The 27,933-nt window shown below is 39.1% G+C and overlaps 1 protein-coding gene across 1 annotated transcript in view; it reads left to right on the top strand.

Moving 5' to 3' along the window:
• EPB41L4A (erythrocyte membrane protein band 4.1 like 4A) overlaps positions 1–27,933 on the top strand; it is a 255,122-nt gene that overhangs the window by 170,926 nt on the left and 56,263 nt on the right. The window contains exons 10-12 of the mRNA XM_025388701.1: positions 5,786–5,877; positions 6,861–6,938; positions 11,792–11,913. Coding sequence (XP_025244486.1) covers positions 5,786–5,877; positions 6,861–6,938; positions 11,792–11,913 — 292 coding nt within the window. The remainder of the gene's footprint in view (positions 1–5,785; positions 5,878–6,860; positions 6,939–11,791; positions 11,914–27,933) is intronic.

Raw genomic sequence — 27,933 nt, 5'->3', positions numbered from 1 at the left:
TAGGAATTTCCTTGTGGGAAAAATACGGGGGAGGCATGTAGCTTTTCATCTTGTAGCAATCTTATTTAGGAACCAAAAAGGAGACGCAGGTTTGCATGACCCAGTTCCCAGCTTGAATTTTCCCTTTAGCTAAATGAGTTTGGGGTCCCCAAATTTAATTTCCTTTCACAATACCTAGGCTATACAGTATAGCCTATTGCTGCTAGGCTGCCAACCTGTACAGCATGGTACTGTGCTGAATACTGCAGGCAACTGAAACACTATGGTAAGTGTTTGTGTATCCAAACATATCTAAACACAGAAAAGGCACAGTTAAAATGCGTTTTATAATCTTAAGGAACCTCTGTTGTATATGCGATCCATCATTGACCAAGACATCCTTATACAATGCATGACTGGATATTTAAAAAAAGAAAAGTACAAGAAAAAAAAAAATTTTTTTTTTAGGGCTCGTGTCTTCTGACAAAAGCCTGGGCTTCCCCTCCCTGCCCAGAGGAGCTTTTGTGATTTCCTGTGCGTCCGCTTTTCCAGCTCTGCCAGCAGTTTCTTTTGCTGTTAAGGAAAACACTTTCTGAATTCACTGACTTTTCTTCCTCACCTCTAATTGTATAATCCCTACCCCCTTCACAAAGGCCTTGGTAGATTTCTTACCGTGAAATGTGGTAACCTCTGTTCAAACTCGATTTGACCTTTCTGGGTCACTTGAGAGTTGTCTCTCCTCCCAGCCTGTCTGACACTGTTTCCTGGTATATTTGGACCTCTCTCACTCCACCTTCAGGAGCATCTTTGCAGTGATTCCACCTTCATCCGTTCTGTGCGCTCTCCCTGAGCCGTCTTGTTCACATGGTGAGGTCACCTGTGTGAGTAGATGTCCCCTCTCTCTGGCTCTCTGCACCTGCGTCCTTATTGGCCCTCTAGGTGTCCCATGGGGACCTCAAAATCAAAATATCTTAACCTGAACTTAATGTCTCTTCCCTTGTCATCCAAATGCCCATTTTTTCCACTTGCTATATTTTAGTAGCACCCAAACCAGAAACCTGAAAATTTTCCTAACTTTCTTCCTCCACCAGACAAGGTTTTGGAATTACAGCTAGCCTTGCTGTAATGTGTGTATGTTGGTGTGATTTCCATCATATCTCTTCATCTGACAAACTCCTAAGTTGGGAAGCATTTTTCAAGTTGGACTTGGGAGAAATTTTATACACATAAATGTTCTGTCCTTATTAAAAGTAGGAGACAAATCATTTCAATTATTCTTTTGCATTGATCGTTTTGTGTTTATGAGTGCATAGAAACCTCATTTCAGAGGCATTTGCTTCATTTGAGACTTGAGTTTGGTTTGTAGCTTTGAAATTAAATTAGCAAGTATATAACTTCACAGAGCTTGTGATTTATTATGTTAGCACTCATATTGTGTTTTGCTTAGTTTTCTATTCAGTTACTTAAAATATAAGTAGTATTTTCTGCAAAATTAGAATTACAGGCATATCTTGTTTTTTTGCACTTCACTTTATTGTGCTTTGCAGATACTGTGTTTTTTTACAAATTGAAGATTTGTGGCAACCCTGTCAATCTGTTGGTAGCTTTTTTCCAACAGCATATGCTCACTTCGTGTCACTGTGTCACATTTTGGTAATTCTTGCAATAGTATTTCAAACTTTTTCATTATTATTATATATGTTATAATGATACAGGAGCTAAGAAGGAATTACTTAGGTAGATAACATGGGCATGGGAGTCCTCCTCGGTAAGGCTTTTCTTTTTAATGAAAAGCAGTCCCGAATCATTTTCTAACACAGAGCACCCTGAAAGCTAGGAGCTTCCACAGGTGGGTGCTGGCAGGAACTAAGGACAAGACATTTTCAAAATGGTGGGTCCATCTTCCCTTCTCTGCCAGCCACACGTACTATAAAGGAGCAGACAAAATGGCGCAGATCAACTGGAAAGCCCATTTGCATAAGAAGATTAGGGTAGGTTGACCAGCCTTCCCTGCGCACTATGTAGACATCATATCTGATGAAGCCATTCTGTGAGCCCTACATGAATTAGGCACCGTCTTCTCCAGCCTGCCTATAAAATCTGCTGTGGTCCATGGCCTCCCCCCTTTTTCAGATGTCTCTTTCCCTTTCTCAGGGAGCTGCTTTCCTCCCTCCTTTCTTCTGTCTATTAAACTTTTCACTCCTTAACCTACCCACATGTGTCCATGTCCTGAATTTTTTCTCAGTGCATGACAATGAACCCCAAGGTATATACACTGGACAGTGTAGCCGCTTCAGTAGTGATCTGTGATCAGTGATCTTTGATGTTACTGTTGTAATTGATTTGGGGTGCCATAAACTGCATCTATGTAAGATGGTGATCTTAATTCATAAATGATGTGTATGTTCTGACTGCTCCACAGACTGGCCATTCCCTGTCTCTCTCCCTCTCCTTAGGCCTCCCTATTTTCCAAGACGCAGTTATATTGAAATTAGGTTAGTTAATAACCCTACAATAACCTCTAAGTGTTCAACTGAAAGGAATAGTTGTGCATCTGTGATTTGAAATCAAATGCTAGAAATGATTAAGCTTAGTGAGGAAGTCATCTTGAAGGGTGAGATAGGCTGAAAGCTAGGCCCCTTGTGCCAGCTAGCCAAGTTGTGAATGCAAAGAAAAAAATTCTTGAAGGAAATTTGGAGAACTACTCTAGTGAACACAAAAATAGTAAGAAACAAAACAGTCTTATTCCGATTTGGAGAAAGTTTGAGTGGTCTGGATAGAAGATCCAACAAGCTGCAGCATTCCCTTAAGCCAGAGTCTCTAATCCAGAGCAAGGCTCTAACTCTCTTCAATTCTCTGAAGTTTAAGAGAGGTGAGGAAACTGCAGAATAAAAGTAGGAAGCTAGCAGACGTTGGTTCATGAGGTTGAAGGACAGTAGCCATCTCCATAACATAAAAAGTACAAAGTGAAGCAGCAAGTGCTGATTTAGAAGCTGTAGCAGGTAATCCAGAAGATCTAGCTAAGATTATTGATGAAAATGGCTACACTAAACAACAGATTTTCAGTGGAGACAAAACAACCTTCTTCTATTGGAAGAAGATGCCATCTAGGACTTTCATAGCTATAAGGAGAAGTCAATGCCCGCGTTAAAGCTTCCAAGGATAGGCTGACTGTCTTCTTATTTTCTACTGCAGCTGTTGACTTTAAGTTGAAGCCAATATTCATTTACCATTCAGAAAATTCTGGGGTCCATGCAAATGATGATAACTGTACTCTGTGCTCTATAGATGGAACAACAAAGCCTGGATGACAGCCCATCTGTTTACAGGATGGCTTAGAAAAAAATACATATATATATACACACATATGTGTGTGTGTATGTTTTTTTTTTTTTCAAGACAGAGTCTCATTCTTGTCACCCAGGCTGGAAAGCAGTGGCATGATCTTGGTTTACTGCAACCTCCACCTCCCAGATTCAAGGCATTCTCCTGTCTCTGCCTCTTGAGTAGCTGGGATTACAGGCACCTGCCACCACGCCCGGCTAATTTCTGTATTTTTAGTAGAGATCTGGTTTTGCCATGTTTGCCAGGCTGGTCTTGAACTCCTGACCTCAAGTGATCCGCCTGCCTCAGCCTCCCAAAGTGCTGGGGTTACAGGTGTGAGCCACCGCTCCCGGGCCGGCTTAGTGACTATATTAAACCCAATGTTGATATCTACTGCTCAGAAAAACAAGATTCCTTTCAAAATATTACTGTTCATCGACAATGCGCCTAGTCACTCTAGAGTTCTCATGGAATTGTACAAGGAGATTAATGTTGTTTTCATGCCTGCTATCACAATATCTCTTCTGCAACCCATGGATCAAGAAGTAACTTCGACTTTCAAATATTATTAAGAAATACATTTTACAAGCTATTGATGCGATAGATAATGATTTTTCTAATGGATCCGGACAAAGCAAATTGAAAAACTTCTGGAAAATATTAACCATTCTGGATGCTCTTAAAATAATTTATGATTTATGGCAGGAGGTCAAATTATTCTGATTAGCAGGAGTTTGAAAGAAGTTGATTTCTACCCTCATGATGACTTTGAGGGGTCCAAGACTTCAGTGAAGGAAGTAACTGCAGATGTGGTAGAAATAGCAAGAAAACTAGAATTAGAAGTGAAACCTGAAGGTATAACTTAATTGCTGCAATGTCATGATAAAACTTCATTCTTAAGAATGAGCAAAAGTGGTTTCTTGAGACGGAATCTACTCCTGGTGAAGATGCTGTGAACATTTTAAAAATGACAACAAAGGATTTAAAATATTACAGAAACTTAATTGATAAAGAAGTGGTAGGGTTTGAGAAGATTAACTCCAAGTTTGAAAGAAGTTCTTCTGTGAGTCATATGCTATCAAACAGTATCATGTGCTACAAAGAATTCTTTATTGAATGGAAGAGTCCATTAACACAGAAAGCTTCATTGTTGTCTCATTTTAAGAAATTGATACAGCCACTCTAACCTTTAGCAACTACCACCCTGGTCAGTCAGTAGCCATCAGCATTGAGGCAGTACGTTCCATCAACAAAAAGATTATGACTTCCTGAAAGCTCAGATGACTTTTACCATTTTTCACCAATCAAGTATTTTTAAATTATGGTATATATGTTGTTGTTGTTTTTTTTTTTAAGACATAGTGCTATTGTATACTTAATAGACTACAATATAGTGTAAACAACTTTTACATGCACTAGGAAACCAAAAAATATGTGCAACTCACTTTATTGCAATATTCACTTTATTGCAGTAGTCTGGAGCTGAGCCCACAGTATCTCCAAGGTATGCTTGTACAGTTGCTCCTCAGCATCCACAGGGTATTGGTTTCAGAAACCTTCCTCCCGAGTCTGAGGATGCTCAAGTTCCTTATATAAATGGTGTAGTATTTGCATATAACCTGCACACATCTTCCCATATACTTTAAGTCATCTCTAGATTACTTATGATTCCTCACATAATATACATGCTGTGTAAATAGTAGTTATGCTCTATTGCTTTTTAAATTTGTATTTTTTTTCCTGAATATTTTTGATTCAAGTTGGCTAAATCTGCATATGTGGAACCTTTGGATATAGAGGGCTGATTTGTACCTTCAATGTTGTTTTATTTCTTACATATTAAATATAAAGAATCAAGTAACTACTGGATTAAAATAATTAACATGTATTATACACCTATTATATGATACTGTACATATGCATATTGTTTAATTTGATCCACTCAGTAACTTGATGTAGAATGGAGAAATATGGCATCAGAGACGTTATTTAATTTTCCAGATGATGCTGCTGGGTTGTTCGCTCCTTCTGGTGGTTCTTCCTGAGGTTCTTTACTCATTGCTTTATGTGTGACTTGTTCATCCCTGAAAGTAATACACTTAAGGACTGGATTTATGGGCATCTTCTTTTGATTGGGTTTTGATTTTCACATGGTCTGTGCTTTTCCTGTATTAGTGGCTGTTTATGAGGGAGATTTTATAGTATTTCACCGCCACTGTCCAAACTGTCTATCGTCATGGGGCAATGTAAAAGTAGGTAATAAAGGTGCTTTAAGATTTAAATGGAATTTATAAAATTTTAATTGATGGAAGGTGATTTTAATGCACCTCTCCAAAAATAGTTATCAAGAGACAATTATTCTTTATATATTTTCAATAATCTCTCTGCTTGAATTTTTGTTACCTAAAGGGAGCTGTTACTTGAAGAATGCTATCTTCCTTCCCTGGTCATTATTCATATTCTCTCTCTCTCTTTCTCTTAGTGTAATGAAACCTCATTCTTTTTTGAAGCTCGAAGTAAAACTGCTTGCAAGCATCTCTGGAAGTGCAGTGTGGAACATCATACATTTTTTAGGTAAATTGATGTAAAAATTTTGTTTGTTGTTTTAATAAATGAAAATGGCATTTGTTTTTATAAAAGGAATTCTGTCTACAAACAAATTTGGAATTGTTTCCCTTTTATTAATTTTCTCAATTCCTAATTCTTTGGATTATATTAATACAAACATGCACACATATATTCATGTATGTGTACATGTATATACACATAGGTACTTATACACAAAGATACAGTTATATCTTTGATACTACAAGAAAGGATCGAGGTAATATTTTTAGGTTTATGTAAAATGTGCAGCCATTATTAGCACCTATGTAGTATTGGTGGAAATGGAGTGTTCTGTGCATAATTAATTTTAGCAGCCTATCAGCCATCTAGGTAGAAATGTGATAAGGCAGTTGGGTATACAAGGCTCACTGGAAAGACCAAAGTTGATGATGTCACTTAAGTAGGTATTTACAGAAGTGGCTGGATGAGGTCACCAGTGGAAACAGTGGAGAGAGAAGCAGAACTCCAAGGACTGAGCTTGGTGGCCCCTCCCGACATTACAGGCCAGGATGAGCCAGTCTAGAGTATGAGAAGGAGCAGTCAGAAGAGTGTGTGGTATCCTGGGAAACGAGGAAAGAGAATGTCTTGATGAATAAGGTGCTGGCAACTGCATGCAGTCCTCCTGGGAGGTCAGGTCAGATGAAACTAGAGAACTGACCTTTGGATTGTGGGGATACTTTTTCCTTGTTTCACGTCTTTATGTTGTAAAGATAAAACAAAAATTTAGCTGGTGATACATTAAGCTTTATTTTTTGTTTTTGTTTTTTAAATGGAAACAAAATTGAGTTCTTCCCTGTTTCATTCTCATGGAGTATGAATAGCATGATGTTGGAGAAGTATTCTAATAAAGTGGCTGGGGTCCTTTATAAAGTTTGTGTTAGGAGTAAGGGGTGGCCCAGAATGCCTATAACGTTGAGTCTTTATCTGATTTTCTTTTACAAATTGATTAGAATGCCAGAAAATGAATCTAATTCACTGTCACGAAAACTCAGCAAGTTTGGATCCATACGTTATAAGCACCGCTACAGGTAAATGACATTTTTTTCCTTGAGGGGATGTGTTTGTAAATAAATACTTAATTCAGCTGTTATGCTCAATGAAGTTCTTGATTTATTTTTTCTTTTTTCTTGCATTGTCAGTGTGTTTTGTAAGCATAATGGTTTATTAAAACTTTCTCAACAAACATGATTTTCAAGGTTTAATTATATTTAACATTTGCATTAGCTGTGTTGTGGGCTTTTAGACCATCGTAAAGTTTATTATCTTCAGAAATTCATTTTGATACAGTTATCACTTATGTTTAATTATGTGTGTTTTGTGATTATGAAACAATGTAGATGTTCTGAATAGTAACTAATTGTGTTTTTAAGACATTCAGTTGATCCCCTAATTTAATACAATCTATACTTTTTATATTGTGCATCAAACCATGTTTTTTCTGCAGCATACAGCCTGCATATAGTAATGCTAGCAATTATATCTCAACTTTATTGAGCAGTTACTAAGTGCTACGTACTGTGATACATGTTTTCCATTCATTGCTTCATTTAATTATCAATCTTCTGTAATATTAGCTCCATTAATGTATGAGGACACTAAGGCTCAAAGAGGTCAAGTCCCTTCTCCAGGTAATCCAACTAGGAGGCTGGCGCTCTAACTGCAGAGCTCATGTTTATAACCGTTAGGCAAACTGTTAGCCTGTTGTGGAAAAAGCCTGTTTGTCATACAACTAGGCAGGTGCTGATGTCTTTTTCTAATACCAGCATTAAAAATGAGAGTGGGTTCTATATTTTGAAAAAGAATTTGTCTTGTTTCAATTCATTCTGTTCAATGGAGAGAGCCTGTGATGTGCAAGGCATGGTATTTGGTACCCACAGATACAAAGAATCAGACCTACCCACTTCTGCCTTCAAAGAGCTATAGTATTATTCAAACAATGAGGTAGGTCCCCGGGCCTTGTAAAACCCAAGCAGGGTAGGGAAATGCCACCTAGAGTCACAGAGATGGGACACTTTTTTCAGTTCCATTGGAGACATCACTGAATGAAATGCTCCCTTAGGAGGTACAAAAAAAGCCAAGGCAAGCATTTTCAGGACAATAGTCCTCTATGCTAGATTTTAATTCTCTTTTATAATGTACTTTTTGGGTCTTGAATTTGAGATTAAAGATAATCAATAAAAGGGTGGTGAATATTAAATATTCAGTGCATTCATCTTTACATATTATTTAGTTGAAAATTTGCTCATTTCATGACTAAAAAATACTTGTGTCATGGTATTATAGATATTCTTGGAATTTACATGAAGGTATTCATTGATATGTTCATGTTTAACCTTTAGGTTTTCACTGTTGTTCTGTAGATGGTGATACAATTATGAAGAATTTAAGGAAGTATTATTTATGTTTATATTGAGAAGAGCGGGTAATAGTCAGTATTTGGACTGTTCTTCCAGTTGTGGCATAAAAACGCCACCAGGGTTATAGAGAGAATGTCTCCTTGTCCCTGAAATGGAGCTGGTAGAAAGACATCTGTCTTAATGTTCACACTATTAAAATTTTAATTATCCTATTTAACGTACGCTGTTGTTGGCTTCCACAAAGTTAGCCATACCTGATTTCTCAAATTTATTGAAATGCAAATGTTGTGGCTACTGGGAATTATTATTAGGAAGTTATTGGATTTTGCATATTAAATATCATTTATTCCAAGGAAGTGATTAAAAGTAACCTTTGCAAAATTGGAGGCCATGCTAAATCTGTTCTAATTTTGTGGATGATGTTAACTGCCTAGTAAGTCTTAATGAATCTTAAATCTACATGTCTGCATGTAGGAAACACTAACATTGCACCATCCTTGGAAGAAAGACGATGCCCAGAGCTTAGGCAGGGATGAGTCTCTGATTGCTGGGGGGTCATTAGCATACAGACTGTTTATTGTCAAAAGAGGGCAAGCAACCAGAGTTTAACCAGCACAATATGCCTGCCACTTTCTTGAGACATTCCAGAGATATCCTGGAATGAAAGCAGAGCTCTGGAAATACATTCTCCTCCTTTCACCCTGCAGGCTTTTAAAGAATAGGGTATAAAGAACAGCCTAACAAGTGGCTACAGTGTATGAATGCAGGTGTCTGGGGGTGTTTGTGTGTGTAATTGTGTATGTGTTTATAGTGGTGTGTTAGTGTCTTTGTGGTTGTGCATGTACATATGTGTGATGGAGGAAGACAAGAGTTCTAGTCTTTACTCTCTCTTGCAATTTAGGTCTTGCAAAATGCCAAGGACAGTGGCACTTTTTGAGAAAACTAGTGCTTACTTAAGGGAAAAATTGGACTTTTTTAGTGATATGGGACAATTAAGATTAAAAATTAAATTTGTGAGGAAAGGCTGAGCTGAAATCTGATGTTCCAATACTTTTTGTTGTTGTTGTTGTTTTATTACCAGAGACCAATAATCTGAAATGGAAATCTTTGATTAAACATTTTGTTATACATTGCTATCTTCCCTGAGCCCCTTACAAATTAACCTTGCCTTTACTTGTCATTAACTTTGTGGGGTGCTCCTAGTTTTGATGAATTAATGAGCTGTGTAGAATTTACACTCGAGAATTGAGAAGAAGGGCTTAGAAACTCCCCTGGGAACCCAGATCCTCCTTGTAGGACTTAACTCACAGGAGCTGTCATGAGATTTCACATTCTATGAAGCATGGAAGAGAGACCAAGTTCTCATAAGAACCTCCTTTGTGTCTGTTGCTTTCACACGTGCAGCTTTATTTAATCCACACAATGACCTGCCAAAGAGGTTTCATATCCCCCTTTATATAGATGAGAAATTGGAGCCTCCAAAAGTAAAGTAATTAAGGGTCCCTAAGCAGTAAGTGGCAAAGCTAGGATTTTGAACCTGAGTATTTCTACTCTTGTTCTTTTCTTTCTATCTCATTTAGAGGCCACAGGGCCTGCTGGCACTGCCACCCAGCATGCAGAGGGGTGTGTGTATGCCAGAGGCAGCAGGGAAGTGGTTGATCACAGAAATAAAGCTCTGTCCTGTCATAACAGAGAGCCACCAGACATCCATAGGGACTTTCATCACCTTACACTGTAAATCTCTATACTTGTCAATTACTTTCTGCTACAAGGAAATAGGATGCTCTACAAGAATACTTCTGCCAGGAAATTGTAAGAACAAGTAGAAATATAAATGAGGAAAACAAGGCTGCAAGAATTTTTACAAATAACCTTCTGAAGATCACGCAGCTAGGAAAAGGCAGAGCTTTGCTTTAAACAGGGCTTGCAACTTCAAACCCAACAGCTACATGTGCTGTTCCTTCTCCCATGCCACCAGGCTATGCCATACTGACCAGCTGGAGTTCAGGAAGCTTGGGTCCTGAACAGCCTGTGGCAAATCACTTTACGCTTCTGGTCCTCAGTCTTACTAATCTTATGATATGATTTTCTCATTTGTCCTTTGTTCCGAGAGAGAAACCATGAGAAAAATTTGAATAATAAAATCTGATTATGAAATGCCTCAGTGGTTCACATATGGGGTTATATTTTTAGGGGGAAATTTTTTCCTCTGTGAGATGAAGTACACAGTGCCCAAGTCTTTTTGTTAATAGTGAGTCTGTTGAAAATAGGCCTTATCTTCATACTCCAGACCATTGATAATAATGAACATTTGCACTTTATGTGAATTTTAGCTTTTTGGAAATCTGTGTACCTTTTTAAAAGAAGTTACATTTTAAGCAAAAGAAAATCTGTCAGTTTGCTTCTCTCCCCTCCCGAATTTCCATGAACTGTTATTGAATGTGAAGTACCATCATGGATGCGCCCTGGCATCTTTATTCCCCTGGTAGCTGATACCACACGTCCCAACTTAGCCTAATGCAGAGTTATTTTTATGAGGATTGTAGGCATCTTCATTTTTAATAAAGGCAGAGGAGGTAGTGAGGAGGAGAAACTTCCATAGAAACATGTGAAAGATGAATTTTAAGTCTGTTTAATCTGTTTTTTGGGGGAGATACTCACCCGTATTTATCATGTAAATGTAAGATAAATAGGATTTGGGGCCCTTAAAAGACTTTTTTCCTCCCATAGATGGCTGTACTTGTGGTGAATCAAACTAGACTTGTAGAAATGTGATTTTCCTGTACCTAAATGATATTTTCCTGTGTGAAAGCCAGGGCCATTCAGTTGCTCAAATTTAGCTGTTGTGGAATAAATTGTTAGTAAGATGAATGTTCACTGAAATCCAGCAAACTAAATCACATGATTCCTTGGGAAAATTACTTGAGAAGTTTGACCCAGCCCCAGGGAAAGCTGCCCTGGAATCCGCATGGAATCTGTAGAGCAGCAGTGCTTTGCATGGGGTTCTAGGCCTGCCTTCAGTCTTCCTGGACACTTGATCTGGCCCAGGCGAGGTGGGCAAGTAAATGGCTAATTGTGCCATGGCAGAGTCCAGAATAAAATTCTACTGAGTGCTCCTGTGGGGGATGCTTTACAACCTGCTGTGTGAGTACAACATGGAGCTCATGTGGAATCATTGCTCTTCCACAGTTTAGCCCAACTTAATTTCTGTATTATTTAGTGACCTTGAAGACTATCAGCAACCTTTATTTCTAGCCCATCATTCTACGGAAATCCAACTCCTCCTTTAATAAATCCTTTCTTCCTGTTTCCTCCTCTGAAAGATTTTCCTTCTATCTAATGTAAATCTCCTCCTAGAATTTCATAACCACTCCCTTGATCACTATTGCAATGAGAATCATTTTAAAACCAGTGAGTCTGTGTGTTTTTTCTTCTCTCCGTATTTGGCAGATGTTCTGAATGACCTGTTTAATTTTGTGGCTGTGTGGTTTTGCCTTTCCTAATCAAAATGTTGCACTTTCAAGTGGCAGGACAGCTTTACAAATGAGCCGAGATCTTTCTATTCAGCTTCCCCGGCCTGATCAGAATGTGACGAGAAGTCGAAGCAAGACTTACCCTAAGCGAATAGCACAAACACAGCCAACCGGTAAGTCATGGCTCCCCTGAGTTATCTGTGTAACCTTGTTTCTCTTTAGGCTGATAGTGTAAGATATACTCAGTGATGTCTGTAACTCTATAGTCTTTCTACTGAAATTTCTAATATTAAAACTTTCTAATATTAGAAATTTCAATTTTGATCTTGGAAATGTTCAAGCAGACAGTAATTATTAAGAAGACAAATAGTCATCTTGAATCACCATGACCTGCTTAATGACTATACTTTCTTTTTTTTCTTTTTTGAGTTACAATCTTGCTCTGTCACCAGGCTGCAGTGTAGTGGCATGGTTATAGCTCACTGCTGCCTCAACCTCCTGGGTCCAAGTGATCTTCCGACCTCAGCTTCCCAGGCAGCTGGGACTATAGGCACGTACTACCATGCCTGGTTATTTTACTTTATTTTATTTTATGGAGACAGGGTCTCACTGTGTTGCCCAGGGTGTTCTCAAACTCTTGGGCTCAAGTGATCGTCTCTCTTCAGCCTGCCAAAGTGCTAGGATTACAGGCATGAACCACCATGCCTGGCCCCATACTTTCTTTTTGAAGGGGTTTTATTTTAAATAAAATATTGGCTGGGCACAATGGCTCATGCCTGTAATGTCAGTGCTTTGGGAGGCTGAAGCGGGAGGATGGCTGGAGCCCAAGAATTCAAGGTTACAGTGAGCTATGATCATGCCACTACACTCCAGCCTGGATGATAGACTGAGACTCTGTCTCTTAAACAAACAAAAACCACACAAGACAAAATGCTAAACTGAATAATTTCTTAGTTTGATGTATTTGAGTTGAAATGGAAAAAGCTCTTAGCAAGAGTCTTAAAAAACAAAACAAAACAAAACAAAATAAAAAAAAAACAGCACTTTTGGGCATGGTGGTGAGGCTGTCATCCTAGATACTCAAGAGGCTAAGGCAGAAGGCTCACTTGAGCCTGGGAGTTTCAGCATAGCCTGAGCAACAAAGTGAGGCCCCTATCTATTAAAAATACAAATTTAAAAACAGGAACACTATTGAGGTAACTTAATTTGAGCTTCATTTGTACAGAATCCAGTTGGTTTCTTGTTATTATTGGCCTTTTATTATGCAACATAATATATGTATAGAAAGTATATAAATAAAATATATATACTTACGGACATATACATACATGTATACATATGTGTGTACACACATACAAAGTTTAATCTAGCCTGCATCCCCAAAGTGCCACGTGGGCATTTCTCTGATAACCATTTCCTCCCCTCAGTTAGAGGAAACTTCTGTTTGACTTTGTGGTAATTTCATTCCTTCCTTTTTTTTTTTTTTGAGATGGAGTCTCGCTCTGTCGCCCAGGCTGGAGTGCAGTGGAGTGATCTCTGCTCACTGCCAGCTCCGCCTCCCTGGTTCACGCCATTCTCCTGCCTCAGCCTCCTGAGTAGCTGGGACTACAGGCGCCCGCCACCATGCCCGGCTAATTTTTTGTATTTTTAGTAGAGACGGGGTTTCACCGTGTTAGCCAGGATGGTCTCAATCTCCTGACCTCATGATCTGCCCGCCTCGGCCTCCCAAAGTGCTGGGATTACAGGCATGAGCCACCACGCCCGACCCATTCCTTTCTTTTCATTATAATTTGTCAGTGTTTCCTGAACAAATTAGTTTGTTTTGCCTGTTTTTAACATTATATGAATGGATCATTGTATGTGTTTTTTTGTGTCTTGATTGTTCCTGCCAACATTACATACAGTGTGTACTAAAGCACGTTCCTTTTCTTGCTGTGAGTATTCTAGTGTTTGACAATTTATTCAGTATACTGTTGATGGACATTTGGGTTATTCAGATTTTTTTGTTTAATGAAGACACTGTGTCTTTAATAAAACCACCTAATCAATCAGCTTTAATCCATGTTCAGTGCTTGTTGCTCACAGAATTTTACTGTGAAGTAATATCGCTGACGTTAGTTTGTGGCTTGCTTGTAGATGACCCTTGTGTAACGCTCTCCAGTGTCCTTTCACAGATATTATCTTGTTTGAGCCTCACCCTGTGAGGTGGGGCAAGGGAAAGAGTACATCCATTTTATGGATGAGGAAGATGTGGTTCTAGCAATTATTCTGAGGTATGGCTGGTGCAGGAGCCCAGGTCTCCTGGGTCTAGCACATTAATAGGAAGTAAATGAAATTTTTAGTAACAATATTAACATCTGAACATTGTGTGAAAATTGACATAGCATTATAATGTCTATCATTTCAGTTAATCCTTTTGCCAAGCCTGTGAAGAAAAGTGTATGAGTTTATTCTGCCATTCCTGTGTGTGAGAATATCACCTGACTTAATACTTCTAAGGTCAAATTAAGTCTGACTGTAGTTCCCTTCCTCTTGTTGGGCTGGGAGAAAATAAAGTTCTTTCTGGTGGTTCTACTGACAAGAATAAAACATGACTAAATTTGCAATAGATTACCTTGCCATATCACTATTATTGTTACCTCCCTTCAGCTAATGAGGAAACTAAGACGTAAAAGGCAGTTTGGCTAAAACTACTGTGGAGTAAGTTTACTGGGCATTGGTTACCGACTTGTTTGAGTCCATTGAGAGAGAACATGCTCATATGCAACAAATTACATGAAGCTTATGTGTTACTTACACGTGGGCAGCAGAGGACGAAGGAAGTCTAGGATTTGTTGTAAGCTTGTCCCCCTAATGCACAGCCCAGCCTTTTTGGAGGACAGCCTCCCAGCATCAGGTGGATTTCTCTCTCTCTTTTTTTTTTTTTTTTTTTTTGAGACAAGGTCTCACCTTGTCACCGAGTCTGGAATGCAGTGTTGTGGCCATAGCTCACTGTAGCTTCGAACTCATGGCTCAAGCAATTCTCCCACCTCAGCCTTCTGTGTAGCTGGGATTACAGGCACACAGCACCACTCCCAGCTAATGTTTTTTAATCTTTTATTTTTTGTAGAGATGGGGTCTTGCTGTGTTGTTTAGGCTGGTCTCAAACTCCCAGCCTCAAGTGATCTTTACATCTTGACCTCCAAAATGTTAGGATTACAGGTGTGAGTCACTGTGCCTGGCAGGTGGATCTTTTTAAAATGTAGACTGTATTATGCTTTTATTATTATAAAAATACATGCTTATTTTATAAAATTTAGAAAACTTAGAAACTTCTCTCCCAAAAAGAAAGAAAAAACCTTTCATATTCAACTCCATTCTCCTTGTAGTAGCACTGTATTATACAGCCTTTAGGTCAGTTGTGTATCTTTTTCACACAAGTGGTAAAATCGTGAGTTTTCAACTTGCTTTTCTTATTTAATAATACCTTATGGATATGTTCTAAGTCTTTAAATGTTCCTAAACAATGCCATTTTAATATCTGTATGATTTTCTACTGTGTAGATATAGAGATGTGACAATTCAACCAATCTTTAATTCTTGGATATTTAAGCTGTTTCAAAATTTGAAAACCATAAATAGCTCTAAAGTGAATATTCTTGTAGTGATATCTTTAAGCACTGATGACTTTATATATTTTAAACAATGGTGTATATTCATCATTTTTATTCTAAAAAGAGGATTAAACCATACTGTGTTAAAATCTAAGACTTTGCTGAGACCACCTTTCACTCTGATTTTTGAATTGCTTTTATCCTGACTTCTCTTTTTTTCTTGAGATGGAGTCTCACTGTGCCGCCCAGGTTGGAGTGCAGTGGTCCAATCTTAGTTCACTGCAACCTGAAACCATAAAAATTCTAGAAGATAACATTGGTAAAACTCTTCTAGACGTTGGCCTAGGCAAAGCTGTTCATAGCTAAGAACCCAAAACCAAATGCAACAAAAACAAAAATAAATAGATAGGACCTAATTAAACTAAAAAGCTTCTGCACAGCAAAGGAAATGATCAGAGTAAACAGTCAACCCAGAGACTGGGAGAAAATATTCACAAACTGTGCATCCAACAAAGGACTAATATCCAGAATCTATGAGGAACTGAAATCAGAAAAAAAAAAAAAAAGATTAATCCCATCAAAAAGTGGGCAAAGGACACGAATAGACTATTTTCAAAAGAGGATGTACAAATGGCCAACAAACATGTGAAAACATACTCAACATCACTAATTATCAGGAAGTTGCAAATCAAAACCACAATGAGATACCACTTTACTCCTGCAAGAATGACCATAATTAAAAAATTTAAAAATAATAGATGTTGGTGTGGATGTGGTGAAAAGTAACATTTTTACACTGCTGGCTGGAGTGTAAACTAGAATAACCACTATGGAAAATAGCATGGAGATTCCTTAAAGAACTAAAAGTAGAACTACCATTTGATCCAGCAATCCCATTACTGGGTATCTGCCCAGAGGAAAAGAAGTCATTGTATAAGAAAGACAGTTGGCACATGATGTTTATAATGGCAATTTGTATTTGCAGAAGTATGGAACCAGCCTAAATGCCCATCAACCAACAAGTGGATAAAGAAAATGTGGTGTTTATATTAATATGTACACCATAGAAGACTACTCAGCCATAAAAAGGAACAAAATAATGGCATTCGAGGCAACCTGGATCAGGTTGGAGACTGTTACTCTTTTTTTTTTTTTTTTTTTTGAGACAGAGTCTCGCTCTGTTGCCCAGACTGGGGTGCAGTGGCACGATCTTGGCTCATGGCAAGCTCCAAACTCCACCTCCCGGGTTCACGCCATTCTCTTACCGCAGCTTCCTGAGTAGCTGGGACTACAGGTGCCCGCCACCATGCCCAGCTAATTTTTTGTGTTTTTAGTAGAGACGAAGTTTCACCATGTTAGCCGGGATGGTCTCGATCTCCTGACCTCATGATCCACCTGCCTTGGCCTCCCAAAGTGCTGGGATTGTAGCCGTGAGCCACTGTGCCTGGCCTGGAGACCGTTACTCTAAGTGAAGTAACTCAGGAATGGAAAACCAAATATTATATATTCTCATTTTTAAGTGGGAGCTGAGCTATGAGGACACAAAGGCATACAAATGATATAATGGACTTTGGGGATTTGGGGGTAGGAGGGGGTGAGGGATAGAAGACTACACATTGTGTACGGTGTATACTGCTTGGGTGATGGGTGCACCAAAATCTCAGAAATCACCACTAAAGAACTTATCCGTGTAACCAAAAACCACCTGTTCCCCTAAAACCATTGAAATAAAAGTAAATAAATAAAACAAACAAAAAAAAACCCACAAGAGTTATTTAGTGGAGTAGGAATAGGGAAACATTTTTCACGAAGGGCCAGATAATGAATATTTTAGGCTTTGCAGGCCATGTGGTTTCTGATGTAACTATTCACCTCTGCCATTTATAACACAATAGCAGTCACAGAAAATATGCAAATAAATAAATATGGTGTGTTTCAAAAAACACAAAACATTTGTATATAATTTTTTAAAAAGTCATGATGGAGGTTATTACTTTTTGTTAGTTTGTATCATTAATTTATACTAAATGAGTTTTTACTTTAGATACTTTTTTTTTTAATTTTGAAGTTAAAGTAATTCAATCAAACTAGATGACTAGTCCCCTTAACTTGCCTCCCAGTTCTCTGTAAGTTTAAAAAGCATGTTTATTCACCTCTCAATTAAGAGTAATAAATACCCTGGCAGCTAAAAAGCCATTGTGTTTACAATTCACCAAGTGCAGGCCCTGGCACCTTTATGAGGAAGTACATTCCAGAGTCAAGTGCCCTCCACCCAGCAGCCTGCTTCCCCACCCAGAGGAGGTCAGCACCAGGGCAGGCAGCCAGAGCATTCCTGCAAGTCTAAACTGCCTCAGAGGAGCTTGGGTAAAGCCAGAAAAGGGACGGCAGGAGGAAAGAATGCCCTCCTGGTACAACCCTCTGTCTGACAAGTTCTTGGCAACTCACACAGTTGGATTCCTGTCAAAGGAGATAGTCTCTGCTATAAGTAGGCAATAAAGACAGAATATTTGGGTATAATTCATAATTAGCTATAGGAAGAGTAATGGTTGAAGCCATTTGTGATGGATACACAAGACTTTGATTATCTGATGCAGCATTTTAAGTTCTTAAAAATATCTCACTGAACACACAAATACTTGCAGCATAATCTTTGAACTATTGAAAAGCAAGATAAGATGACATTTTTGGCATTCCCATTCTTGCCCTGTGGAAGGGGCTGCAAACAGAGCGTGTAAAGGGTTGTGAAAATGATTTCTGAGAGGATGGTTTGTGCACAGTGTGCAAGAGGACAGCTACTTACTGCTTGGAGCAAGCCAGTTGTTTCTGTGCAGCAGAGTGGACCTAGTGTTGATGTATCTTCCAGTGTTTCAAGAGAAGTATAAAATCTGGGTATTTATGTGAACTTCCTAGAATTTGAAATACTGGCAATTAATTTCATTTAAAAAAGGCTCTGTGTGCTAAATTAAACATTTCTGATGGACAGATTTGGGCTTGAGGGCTGCCTGCCTGGAAACTCTCCTTAATAGAGCTGGTGTAAGTGGTTGATCCACCATGTGACGGATGACTCCATCTGCCCTGGGGCTCACACTGTGTTTCTGCAGCATCCTAAGCAATCACCACTATGTTTGATTCAAATACTTCATTACTCCAGACATGAGCACGTTGTAGTTAGTAGGTCAGTGGGCCAACTCCAGGGGATGATGGTGCCACACAGCTCTGGACCCCCCATAGTGAATGATTCGCCTGAGGGTAGCTGACCACCATCTATTGTTGACCCAAGGTGGGTGCAGTCAAAGCAGCGGAGACAGAGAAATGCTTTGATATAATGAAGTACAGTTTCATTTGATGAAGTATAACTCTGGGCTGAGAAGAAATAGCAATGTCAAAATAATAATTTTTTATCAAATGCTTCCTCTGATTGGCGCATTGTGTCAGATGCAAGTCAGCAGAACCTCAGTGTGGCTTGTGGCAGTCAAATCGATGTTTTGAAGGCAGAGGAAAGGTGAGTTATCTGAATAGAGACGGATGTATCAGTGTGATCCAGTAAGCTGGATCCTGGTACATGCTGGTTCAGCTTCAGTAATCCATGTACTAGACATATAATATTATAAAGTCACTTAGCCAGCCTGAGGCTTGCTTTCTTCATCTGTCAGATGGGTTGCTGTCTTGGGGATGTGTCTGAAATGGGCTGAGTATCTTGTCAGAACTTGTAGGGACTTGGTACACTTTAGTTTCCTTCTCCTAAACCAAAAGGATGTCTTTCTATTCACAGTGGGGACCACCAAACAGCTGTCAATGTTTGAGGTACATTTGCTGTAATGGCATCAACTTCATATATAAAGGATGATGTCATTATGTTGAGGTGCTGTGGGCTTTTGAGAGTGAGGGGTAAGGAGAGGCCATTCAAGTACAGTGAGAGGGGCTTGGAAAGGAAATTGGACACTCTCACTTAAATCCAGAAGATTCAGTATAAATCGAGTGTGAAGAACTGGGCCAGTCAGAGCTTACTACATGAAGCTTTCTTCTGTCGTGCCTGCCTACAGATTTTAGCACCCCAGAGCAGCTGTTGGGAGCAGTATCAGGATCACAGAGTTAGGAGGTGTCTTTTCTTACTATGTTCCTACTCTTCAGAGTAGCATTTAGTCCAAGCCTTTTTTTTCACTGTGATGAAACCATAACATTAAATTTACCATCTTAAGCATTTTAAGAGTAAGTTCAATAGTATTAAATATATTCACATTGTTGTACAACCAATCTCTAGAGTGTTTTCATCTTATGACTCTGAAACTATACCCCCTAAACACCGATTACCCCTTCCTGCTCCCCCCAGCTCTTGGTAATCGTCTTTCTACTTCGTTTCTATGATTTTGACTACTTAAGGTACTTCGTATGAATGAAATCATCTAGTATTTGTTCAAGTCATTTTTCTTCTCTGATTTTTTTTTTTTTTTTTTTTTACACCAACATCTCTACCCTCTTCTCCTTCCCACCTCAAATCTTCACTGCTTTCCAGCCCTCTTGGGATTTTCTGTAACTATGAATTGGAAAGAATGCATGCTTCTTACAGTGTGTTCATTAACAGTGATGACACTGCGCAATAATTTTCAAGTTCATGCGGTTAATCGTTCCATCTTCTGTGTAAGGTGGTTTCCCCTATTTGAAGTAATTAGCTGCCGGGCCTACTCGAATGCATTTTTCATGTTAAACAGACAATAGGAACAGAGAAGACAAAGAAAAGGCAAAGCTGAAAGGGCTCCCAGAGGGGAAGCAAAATTGTTGAATGAGGAGCACACAGAAGCTGTGGCTCTGGATCAGGAAATTCAAAAGCAAGTCCCCAATCTCTGAGTTGGTCCAGGAAGATACTAGATCAAATACGTCACTTCTATAATATCAGCGGAACTACTCCTGTGTTGTTTGTCATCACAGAGACTGGAAACTACCTAAATATCCATTAGAAGGAAACTGGCCTAATAAAGTAATGTGTGTTCCCCAGCCTCTGCCCCACATGAAATACCATGTCTCTGTTACGAGAAACCTGAGAGCAGGATTGGAGCTTGTGTCGATCTGATTCCATAGTCCCACAGTATCTATTGTGAAAGGCCAGGTCCCATGAGGAGCCCACCAAAGGAGAGAAACGCCGGGACTAATCAGTGAGCATCACCGTGTGCCTGGCACTGTGTAGACACTGCAGATAGTATCTTACTCTTCTAGAAGATGCTGTAATTCTCAATGTTTAGGTGAGAAAGCAGAGGCCGAGACTTGTACAGAGTCACAAAGCTGGGATACGAACACAGGTCAGTTATAGTCCACAATATAGAGAGGAAAGACTAAAAAAGAATGTGATACATTTGTATGTGCAGATAGGAAATGATCTCCAGGATATAGTATATAAATGATGGGGGCAGAGAAGCAGAGGGGCCTGGTAGTATTTAATGTGTTACCATTATATACAAAGACAAATGGGGTGGGAAAGGATGCATACAGATAATACTTGCAGGCAGGATACATTAGAAACTAGTAACAGTAGTGGCCTTTGGGAAGGGTTTCTGAGAGAATGGGGATTGGCAGTGAGAGAGAGATTTATTTGCGTTTGAATTTTTACCAAGCACTTTTCAAAAGCCCTGCAGATAACTGTCATGAATGCATGAAGTTCACAAATGCTCATCCATGTTTCCAATAGAGACATTCTCAGTAAGCTCAGAGTTGAGACAGTTCTTAGCCTAGATCATTATGATTTAGGTCAATATAAATTATGACCTAATTATGATTTAGAACAATATAAGGTCAATTGTACAAAACTCAAATGTTAGGAATTTCTCCTGTGTTGTAGCAGACAAAACCAGAGTCTTCACAGAGAGGGGCATGAGTCCAGGATGAAAGTACAGAAGATTGCATGTAGGTCCTCAAGCCAGAGGGTGCTCCATTTCATGAGGAAGACTCATGGTATAAGGAGTCTTTGGATTAAATGAAGTAGAGGACACTTTGTGTTTTTCGCCCAAAGAAGTGATGATTTGCAAGTGTAGCAAATTCTAGAATGTGGAGGTGTCTGGATGAGAATCACTTAGCAAGGAGGAATGTTTGGGAAAAGAGAGGGTAAAGAAACTGGGAAAAGATAGTAACACAGTAATAGCTCTCACGTCTATCCGGCCTTTGATGGGTATTGTGAAGTTTTTGTTTGTTTATTCTGGGTCGGAAAAAGGAAGAAGTTAGTATGAATTTTCATACAAAGGGGTTAGAACAAGACATTCTGAGCTAGAATTGTTATATCGGTGGTTATGGAGATGACTTCTGGAAATAAAGTGGAGTTAACTTCGTTTTGGCAAAAGTGTAATTGTGACTCTCCTTTTCCAAGTTGACAGATCAGAATTAGACCATGAACTGAGTTATGGTCCAAGTCTGTGGTCCCTCCCTCTCTCCTTTCTAAGAACCTCTGCTCTGAGGGATACTTAAGTTGCCTCTTAACTGATTATTTAAGCCATTGAATTGAGAAGTGACCAGTGGGGTGGTAGGGGAGCTTAAAAAAAAAAAAGAGTATGAAAGTTGTACCTGATTTGAGTAGCTCTGAATTCCTGGTCTGCCTTGGTTGTGACCTGTAGCTTGTCATTCAGCATTCTCAGCTTTCATCCCTTTATCCATAAAATGAAAGAATTGGGTATGTAAGCTTTAAAGATTCCTCTTCTTTCTAAAATTCTTTTATTCTTTCTGACTTACCTACCCACAGAGTTAGAAGGACCAAATATGAAAAATAGATACAATGGAATTTTAGAAAGTTGTTTGAAAAAAGTATATGATTTTTACCACTTCAAAAGTCTCGCAAAGTTGTGAAAAAGATTTTCCCAGATTATAAAATGTAGTTTTGTCATTGGAAATACACAGTACTTTTTGTCTTTGGAAAAACCTTCTAGCCAATTCTTTAAAACATCTTAGGCTGGGCACGGTGGCTCACACCTGTAATCCCAGCACTTTGGGAGGCTGAGGCGGGTGGATCACGAGGTCAGGAGTTCAAGCCCAGCCTGGCCAACATGGTGAAACCCCGTCTCTACTAAAAATACAAAAATTAGCCAGACACAGTGGCAGGTGCCTGTAATCTCAGCTACTCAGGAGGCTGAGGCAAAAGAATCGCTTGAACCTGGGAGGTGGAGGTTGCAGTGAGCTGAGATCGCGCCACTGTACTCCAGTCTGGGTGACAGAGTAAGACGCTGTCTCAAAAGAAAAGAGTTAAAGTTCAAATGAAACTGTTATTGACAAATTGAATAAAACTAATTTTAATCTTGGTTCTAATACAGTTTAAAAAATATTTTTAGTCCAAATAGACCAGAGGAATATGAGATTTGGTCTCTTTGGTTAACTCATAGTTAAAAGGTGCTGTCTTTCTAGGTAAAAATAAAAAGAAGGCATTCTTTCTTAGAAAGGTTTTGCATAGCTTTGTCTCTGCCTTGGAGTTGTGTGTGAACACAACCTTAGACTAGTCCTTTCTTGAACCTGCCTGTTCTTTTGGAAGTCAGCAGTGGGAACTGGCTCTACCTTGGCAGTCATTTGTTGTTGCAATTCCTGATTTTACTAACACATTGGGCAAATTTACATGTTTTCTTACCCCTCCTCTTCTTCACAGGTTGGGACTGGAGGGTGTGTCTGTCAGCGGTTTGGGATTCTGTTTTGGGGATAGATATTCCTGAGTAGATTGTGTCTGAGGATTCCACACCTTTGCTTTACTATCAGAATTCATTTTTCTGAGGTGATGGTTTCTATACCAGTATTTTCTTCAGACTTTGAAAACTCTGGGATTCATTTTTTATGGCTCTGTTTGGCCATAAATTACTTATTACTTATTGATATCAATGTTAAAGATTTTGGGGGTTTTCAGAGTTCAGGGTTATTTTGGTAGGTATAGGGAGAGATAGGTGAGGTAAAGAAGAAAGAAACTACTTCTGGCCAGGCACGGTCGCTCACTCCTACAATCCCAGCACTTTGGGAGGCCGAGGCGGGCAGATCACCTGAGGTCAGGAGTTCAAGACCAGCCTGGCCAATATGACGAAATCCTGTCTCTACTAAAAATACAAAAGCTAGCTGGGCGTGGTTGGTGTGCACCTGTAGTCCCAGCTACTTGGGGGACTGAGGCACAAGAATCGCTTGAACCCGGGAGGCAGCGGTTGCAAACCGAGATCGCGCCACTGCTCTCCAGCCTGGGAGACAGAGTGAGTGAGACTCCGTCTCAAAAACAGAAAGAAAGAAACTACTTCCACTTGTGGAGCAGGTGCCCTCCTTGGCCCTTGGAACGCTGCCACTGTGCTGGTCTCTGGAGCAGGAGTCCAGAAGGGGCGGAGGAACAGCCCTCTGTAACAGTGGACTTGCTACTCTCTTCTCTCTTGGGGTAAGAATGGGGCCTCTGAGGAAACCGCCCAGATTCCTTCTCCAGAGAAGATGACATGGAGTCCAGAAGATGAGTCACTTAGCTGGGGACAACCAAGCCTTTTGCGGCTGCATTACGGTCCAGGTACCAGGTACAGCTTTGAACAGAAAAGCTGGTTTGCAGAGAAAGAAGAATGGAGTTGACTCACTGAGAATCACACAGCTTTGAGAAGAGAGGGGAAGGGAGGCTTAGTAGCTGTGAATTCAAGTCTGTGAAATCCTGTTGTGCATTTACCATGAATTTCTTTCTAATCGGAGCTGATTTCCTTGCATGAAAACAGTGGATAACATTACTGGGTATAACCCTTTCAGTATCCCCCTGAGGAAGATGGTTGGTAGTCTGATCTTATGAGGAAACTGAGGCTCGGAAACATTAAGTACTTGTTTGAGATTACACAGGCAGTAAGCGCAGAGCCAGGATCCTAACCCAGGTCTTTGGGATACTACGGTACGTGCTTGGAAAGTAAATGGAAGATAAAAAACATGAAAGGTCTGGAGTGATTTGAAAATATACACCCTCTGTTTTTTTCCCCTATGTGTGATTTCTTCAGTAGATTTAACTTGTTTTCAGCAGATATTCTTGAGAAGACCATACATTCTGCTCATTAATAGAGTCAGAGTCAGCCTGCTTTTACTTTAAGCCATTTTTAAAAGAAAATGTTTAAGTTATTTGGGGCATCTTACCTAGCCAAGAGAGAGAGGGAAGGGCGGTAACTGTTAATTGCAAGGAGCATTAGGTAGGTCATACAGTCAGGTGTATGTTCAAGGCTGTTAGCCTTTGTTGGCATCCTTTTCTATTCTGACTTGAAACTTAGGCTTCTTTTCCATCTGTAAAAGATTTATTAATATATGGCAAGTCTGGTTAGATTTTCTCTAAAAAGTTAATGTTTTCAGTCTTCTTGGGAGTGTTTAGCATTCCAAACATAGCTACGAAAATTAGAAAAGCAAGCAAAACGAAAGGCCTATTATATATTCAAGTTAAAATGACAGCTTTAGTGAGTTACCATAAATGACACCTTTTTTCTTTTCCTCCTTATTCAACAAGAATTTATTGGGCACCTCTTGGCGTAAGACCCTGTTTTATAGAGCACAGAAAATGGAATAAAGCTTGGCCCCTAATCTGTAGGCGCTAAGTCATATACAAATAACACAGCAGTCGGTTATTTAGCACTTACTAAATTCCAAACACAGTGCTAAAGGCTTTATATAAATTGTGTAATTTAATCCAGCTGTGCATTATATAAGTAGTGGTGTTTCCATTTTACACATGAGAAAACTGTGGCCCAGAGTAGTTCAATAACTTGGCCAAGATCACAGGATCAATTTACAATGGGTAAATTGACAGAGCTGAGAAATAAATCTAAGTTTGTTGGACTTTCAACCTTGTGCACTTAACCAACTGCTTTGCAAGACTAGAGAAGCAATGCTGGAATGTAGGCAGGACATACCAAGTGGTATAGAGTGGAGCACTGACAGAGTTGTAAGTGTCCAGAAGGATAATTTGCTTATGGCTAGAAGCAGTCCATGGTGCTATTGCAAAAGAAGAGGGTTTTAATGTACAGGTGAATTAAGGCAGTAGATTTCAGGCTGGTGTGTGCAACTTCTAGGGTGGGTTGTGTAGGGGAGAAAAAAGTAGTAACTTTTCCTCACTTATCACTAAGTTCATGGATGAGGTCTCTATAACAAAAGATTAACAAGAGAAAAGTGTATAACTTTGTTTAATATAAGTTTTATGTATATGAGAGCCTTTGGAAATGAAGACACAAAGATGTGAGATCTGTGTATTTTCATGGACAAACAGAAGTATGACTAGAGGACAAAAGGGTGTATTCTAATGGTAATAACCTGGAGGGGGGCTTAGCAAAGGTTGTTTGTTTGGATTCTTCTTGGTTTACCTGTATGATATCCTCTCCCTCTGGATAAAGCAGGATATCCATCACATCAGGAGGAGAAAGGAGGGAGGTCAGAGAGTGACCTTCTAGGTTTTCGACCTGTTTCAGGAGAAAATGACCAAGGGTTGGGAGATAAGAGGGGCTTTCTGCTGTTTTCTCAAATGCCAAGGTGTTATAGTTTGGGGTAGCATGTCCTGATCTGAGTCAGGTGGGGAGGGCAACATACAGGCTTTCTAAGATGTACGTGGGCACAGGTAGTTTTCATTGAATCAATTTCTAGATTCTCTTTTCTAAAAGGCATATTCCTGTGGTAGTATACATACTGGTTCTTCTCTCCAGCCTGCCCTTTTGCATGGACCTTCTTCTACTTTGCAAAGGAAAAGAGCCCTTTCCTCCATCTGGAATCTATTAGACTGCTTTGTCCATAAACATTGAACCTCCTGGGTTGGTGTTGGGAAGGTAAATGACTCTAATTATCAAGTGACATATCCTTTCCTAAGTCATTTTCTCATTTTGACTTGCAACAAAATTGAAGGAGGACCCAGTGGTTTTGTCACTTGGTAGAACATTCAGAATAATTTTGGAAAATATATGACTGTTAGATATCTAACTCCTTAGAAGTTCTTTGACACAGTGGTGATGTCTTTATAACAGAATACATTACATACACCTCTGTTTATTCTGAACATGGGTTCACAGCATCAAAAATCAAAATAAAAGTAGGAATAGACTTGTTTCTAAACTGTTTCATTCTAGCAAAAAGTAACATTCATAGATGGATTTGATACATGTAATCATTAGGGAAATAAAACGACCTCTTTTTACCTCATTAAAAATTGCTTTCTGGCAGGGGACAGTGGCTGACGCCTGTAATCCTAGCACTTTGGGAGGCCGAGGTGGGTGGATCACTTAAGGTCAGGAGTTCAAGACCAGCCTGGCCAACATGGTGAAACCCCATCTCTACTAAAAATACAAAAATTAGCTGGGTGTGGTGGTGGGCATCTGTAGTCCCAGCTACTTGGGAGGCTGAGACAAGAGAATCACTTGAACTCAGAAGGTGGATGTTGCAGTGAGCCAAGATTGCTCTACTGCACTCCAGCCTGGGCAACAGAGTGAGACTCTGTCTCAAAAAAAAAAATGCTTTCCAATAAAAAATTTACTTTTTATATTTAATAATCTATCAGCATTAGTATGGTATACTAATATACTGCTACTAATTATAATAACTTAGTTCAGAAGAAATTTTTAACACTTAGAGCTTTATGTATGGTCATGGGAAGTAAACATTTTATTTCTATATTTAGTTGTAGAGAAGTAGGATAAGGTGATAATGAAAACTTTTATATTAGTTCATTCTCACACTGCTATGAAGAAATACCTGAGACTGGGAAATTTATAAAAAAAAAAAAGAGGTTTAAAAGACTCACAGTTCCACTTGGCTGGGGAGGCCTCAGGAAACTTAGAATCATGGCAGAAGGCACGTTTTCACAGGGTGGCAGGAGAGAGAATGCATGCCAGCAGGGGAAATGCCAGATGCTTATAAAACCATCAGATCTTGTGAGAATTCACTCACTATCATGACAACAGCATGGTGGAACCACCCCCATGATTAAGTCACTTCCCACCGGGGATTACAATTCAAGATGAGATTTGAGTGGGGACACAGCCAAACCATGTCAACTTTCAAACACAAAACATACCAGGGATAAATTCTGTAGGTGAAATAGAATTGAAATGCAAATACAAAGAGAAAAAAGAATGTGATGAAATTTATTAACTGCTAAACAACTCATTTCATATATTTTTAAAATGGATGACACAACGAATTGGTATGGCATTTTATTACATGGGATACATTTTGGGAGTCATGAAACAGTTCTATTTTTTAATGTCAATATTTATACTTCAAATTACATCCTTTGGTACTATTTAAACTTTTGATGAAAAGTTTTAGATATCATTTTGAAACAAGCACAAAGGTACATTGTTTTTCAAAATTCTTCTAGTGGGCGCTTGCATAAAATAAAATTAAATCACCAGAGTCCTTGAGATAAGCTCAAACACAGAAGTAGACAAAAAACTTCCCCATTTTGCCTTAGCTAAATAAGTATTTTAAAAACAATCTTGATATACAAGTATGCTTAGTTTATATTTACATTTACTTTATTTACTGTTAAAATTGCATCAAATAAAAACCTCAAAAGTAGTGTTCTAGCACTGTCTCCTCTGAGACAGAACCAGCTTTAGGTTAGGTATGGAACTATCCACCTGCGCTAGACCAAGCAAGCATAAATTGTGG

This window comes from Theropithecus gelada, chromosome 6 (genome assembly GCF_003255815.1).
Source record: "Theropithecus gelada isolate Dixy chromosome 6, Tgel_1.0, whole genome shotgun sequence".
In the NCBI taxonomy this organism is placed as follows: Eukaryota; Metazoa; Chordata; class Mammalia; order Primates; family Cercopithecidae; genus Theropithecus; species Theropithecus gelada.
This window is presented reverse-complemented; position numbering and strand designations above follow the sequence as displayed.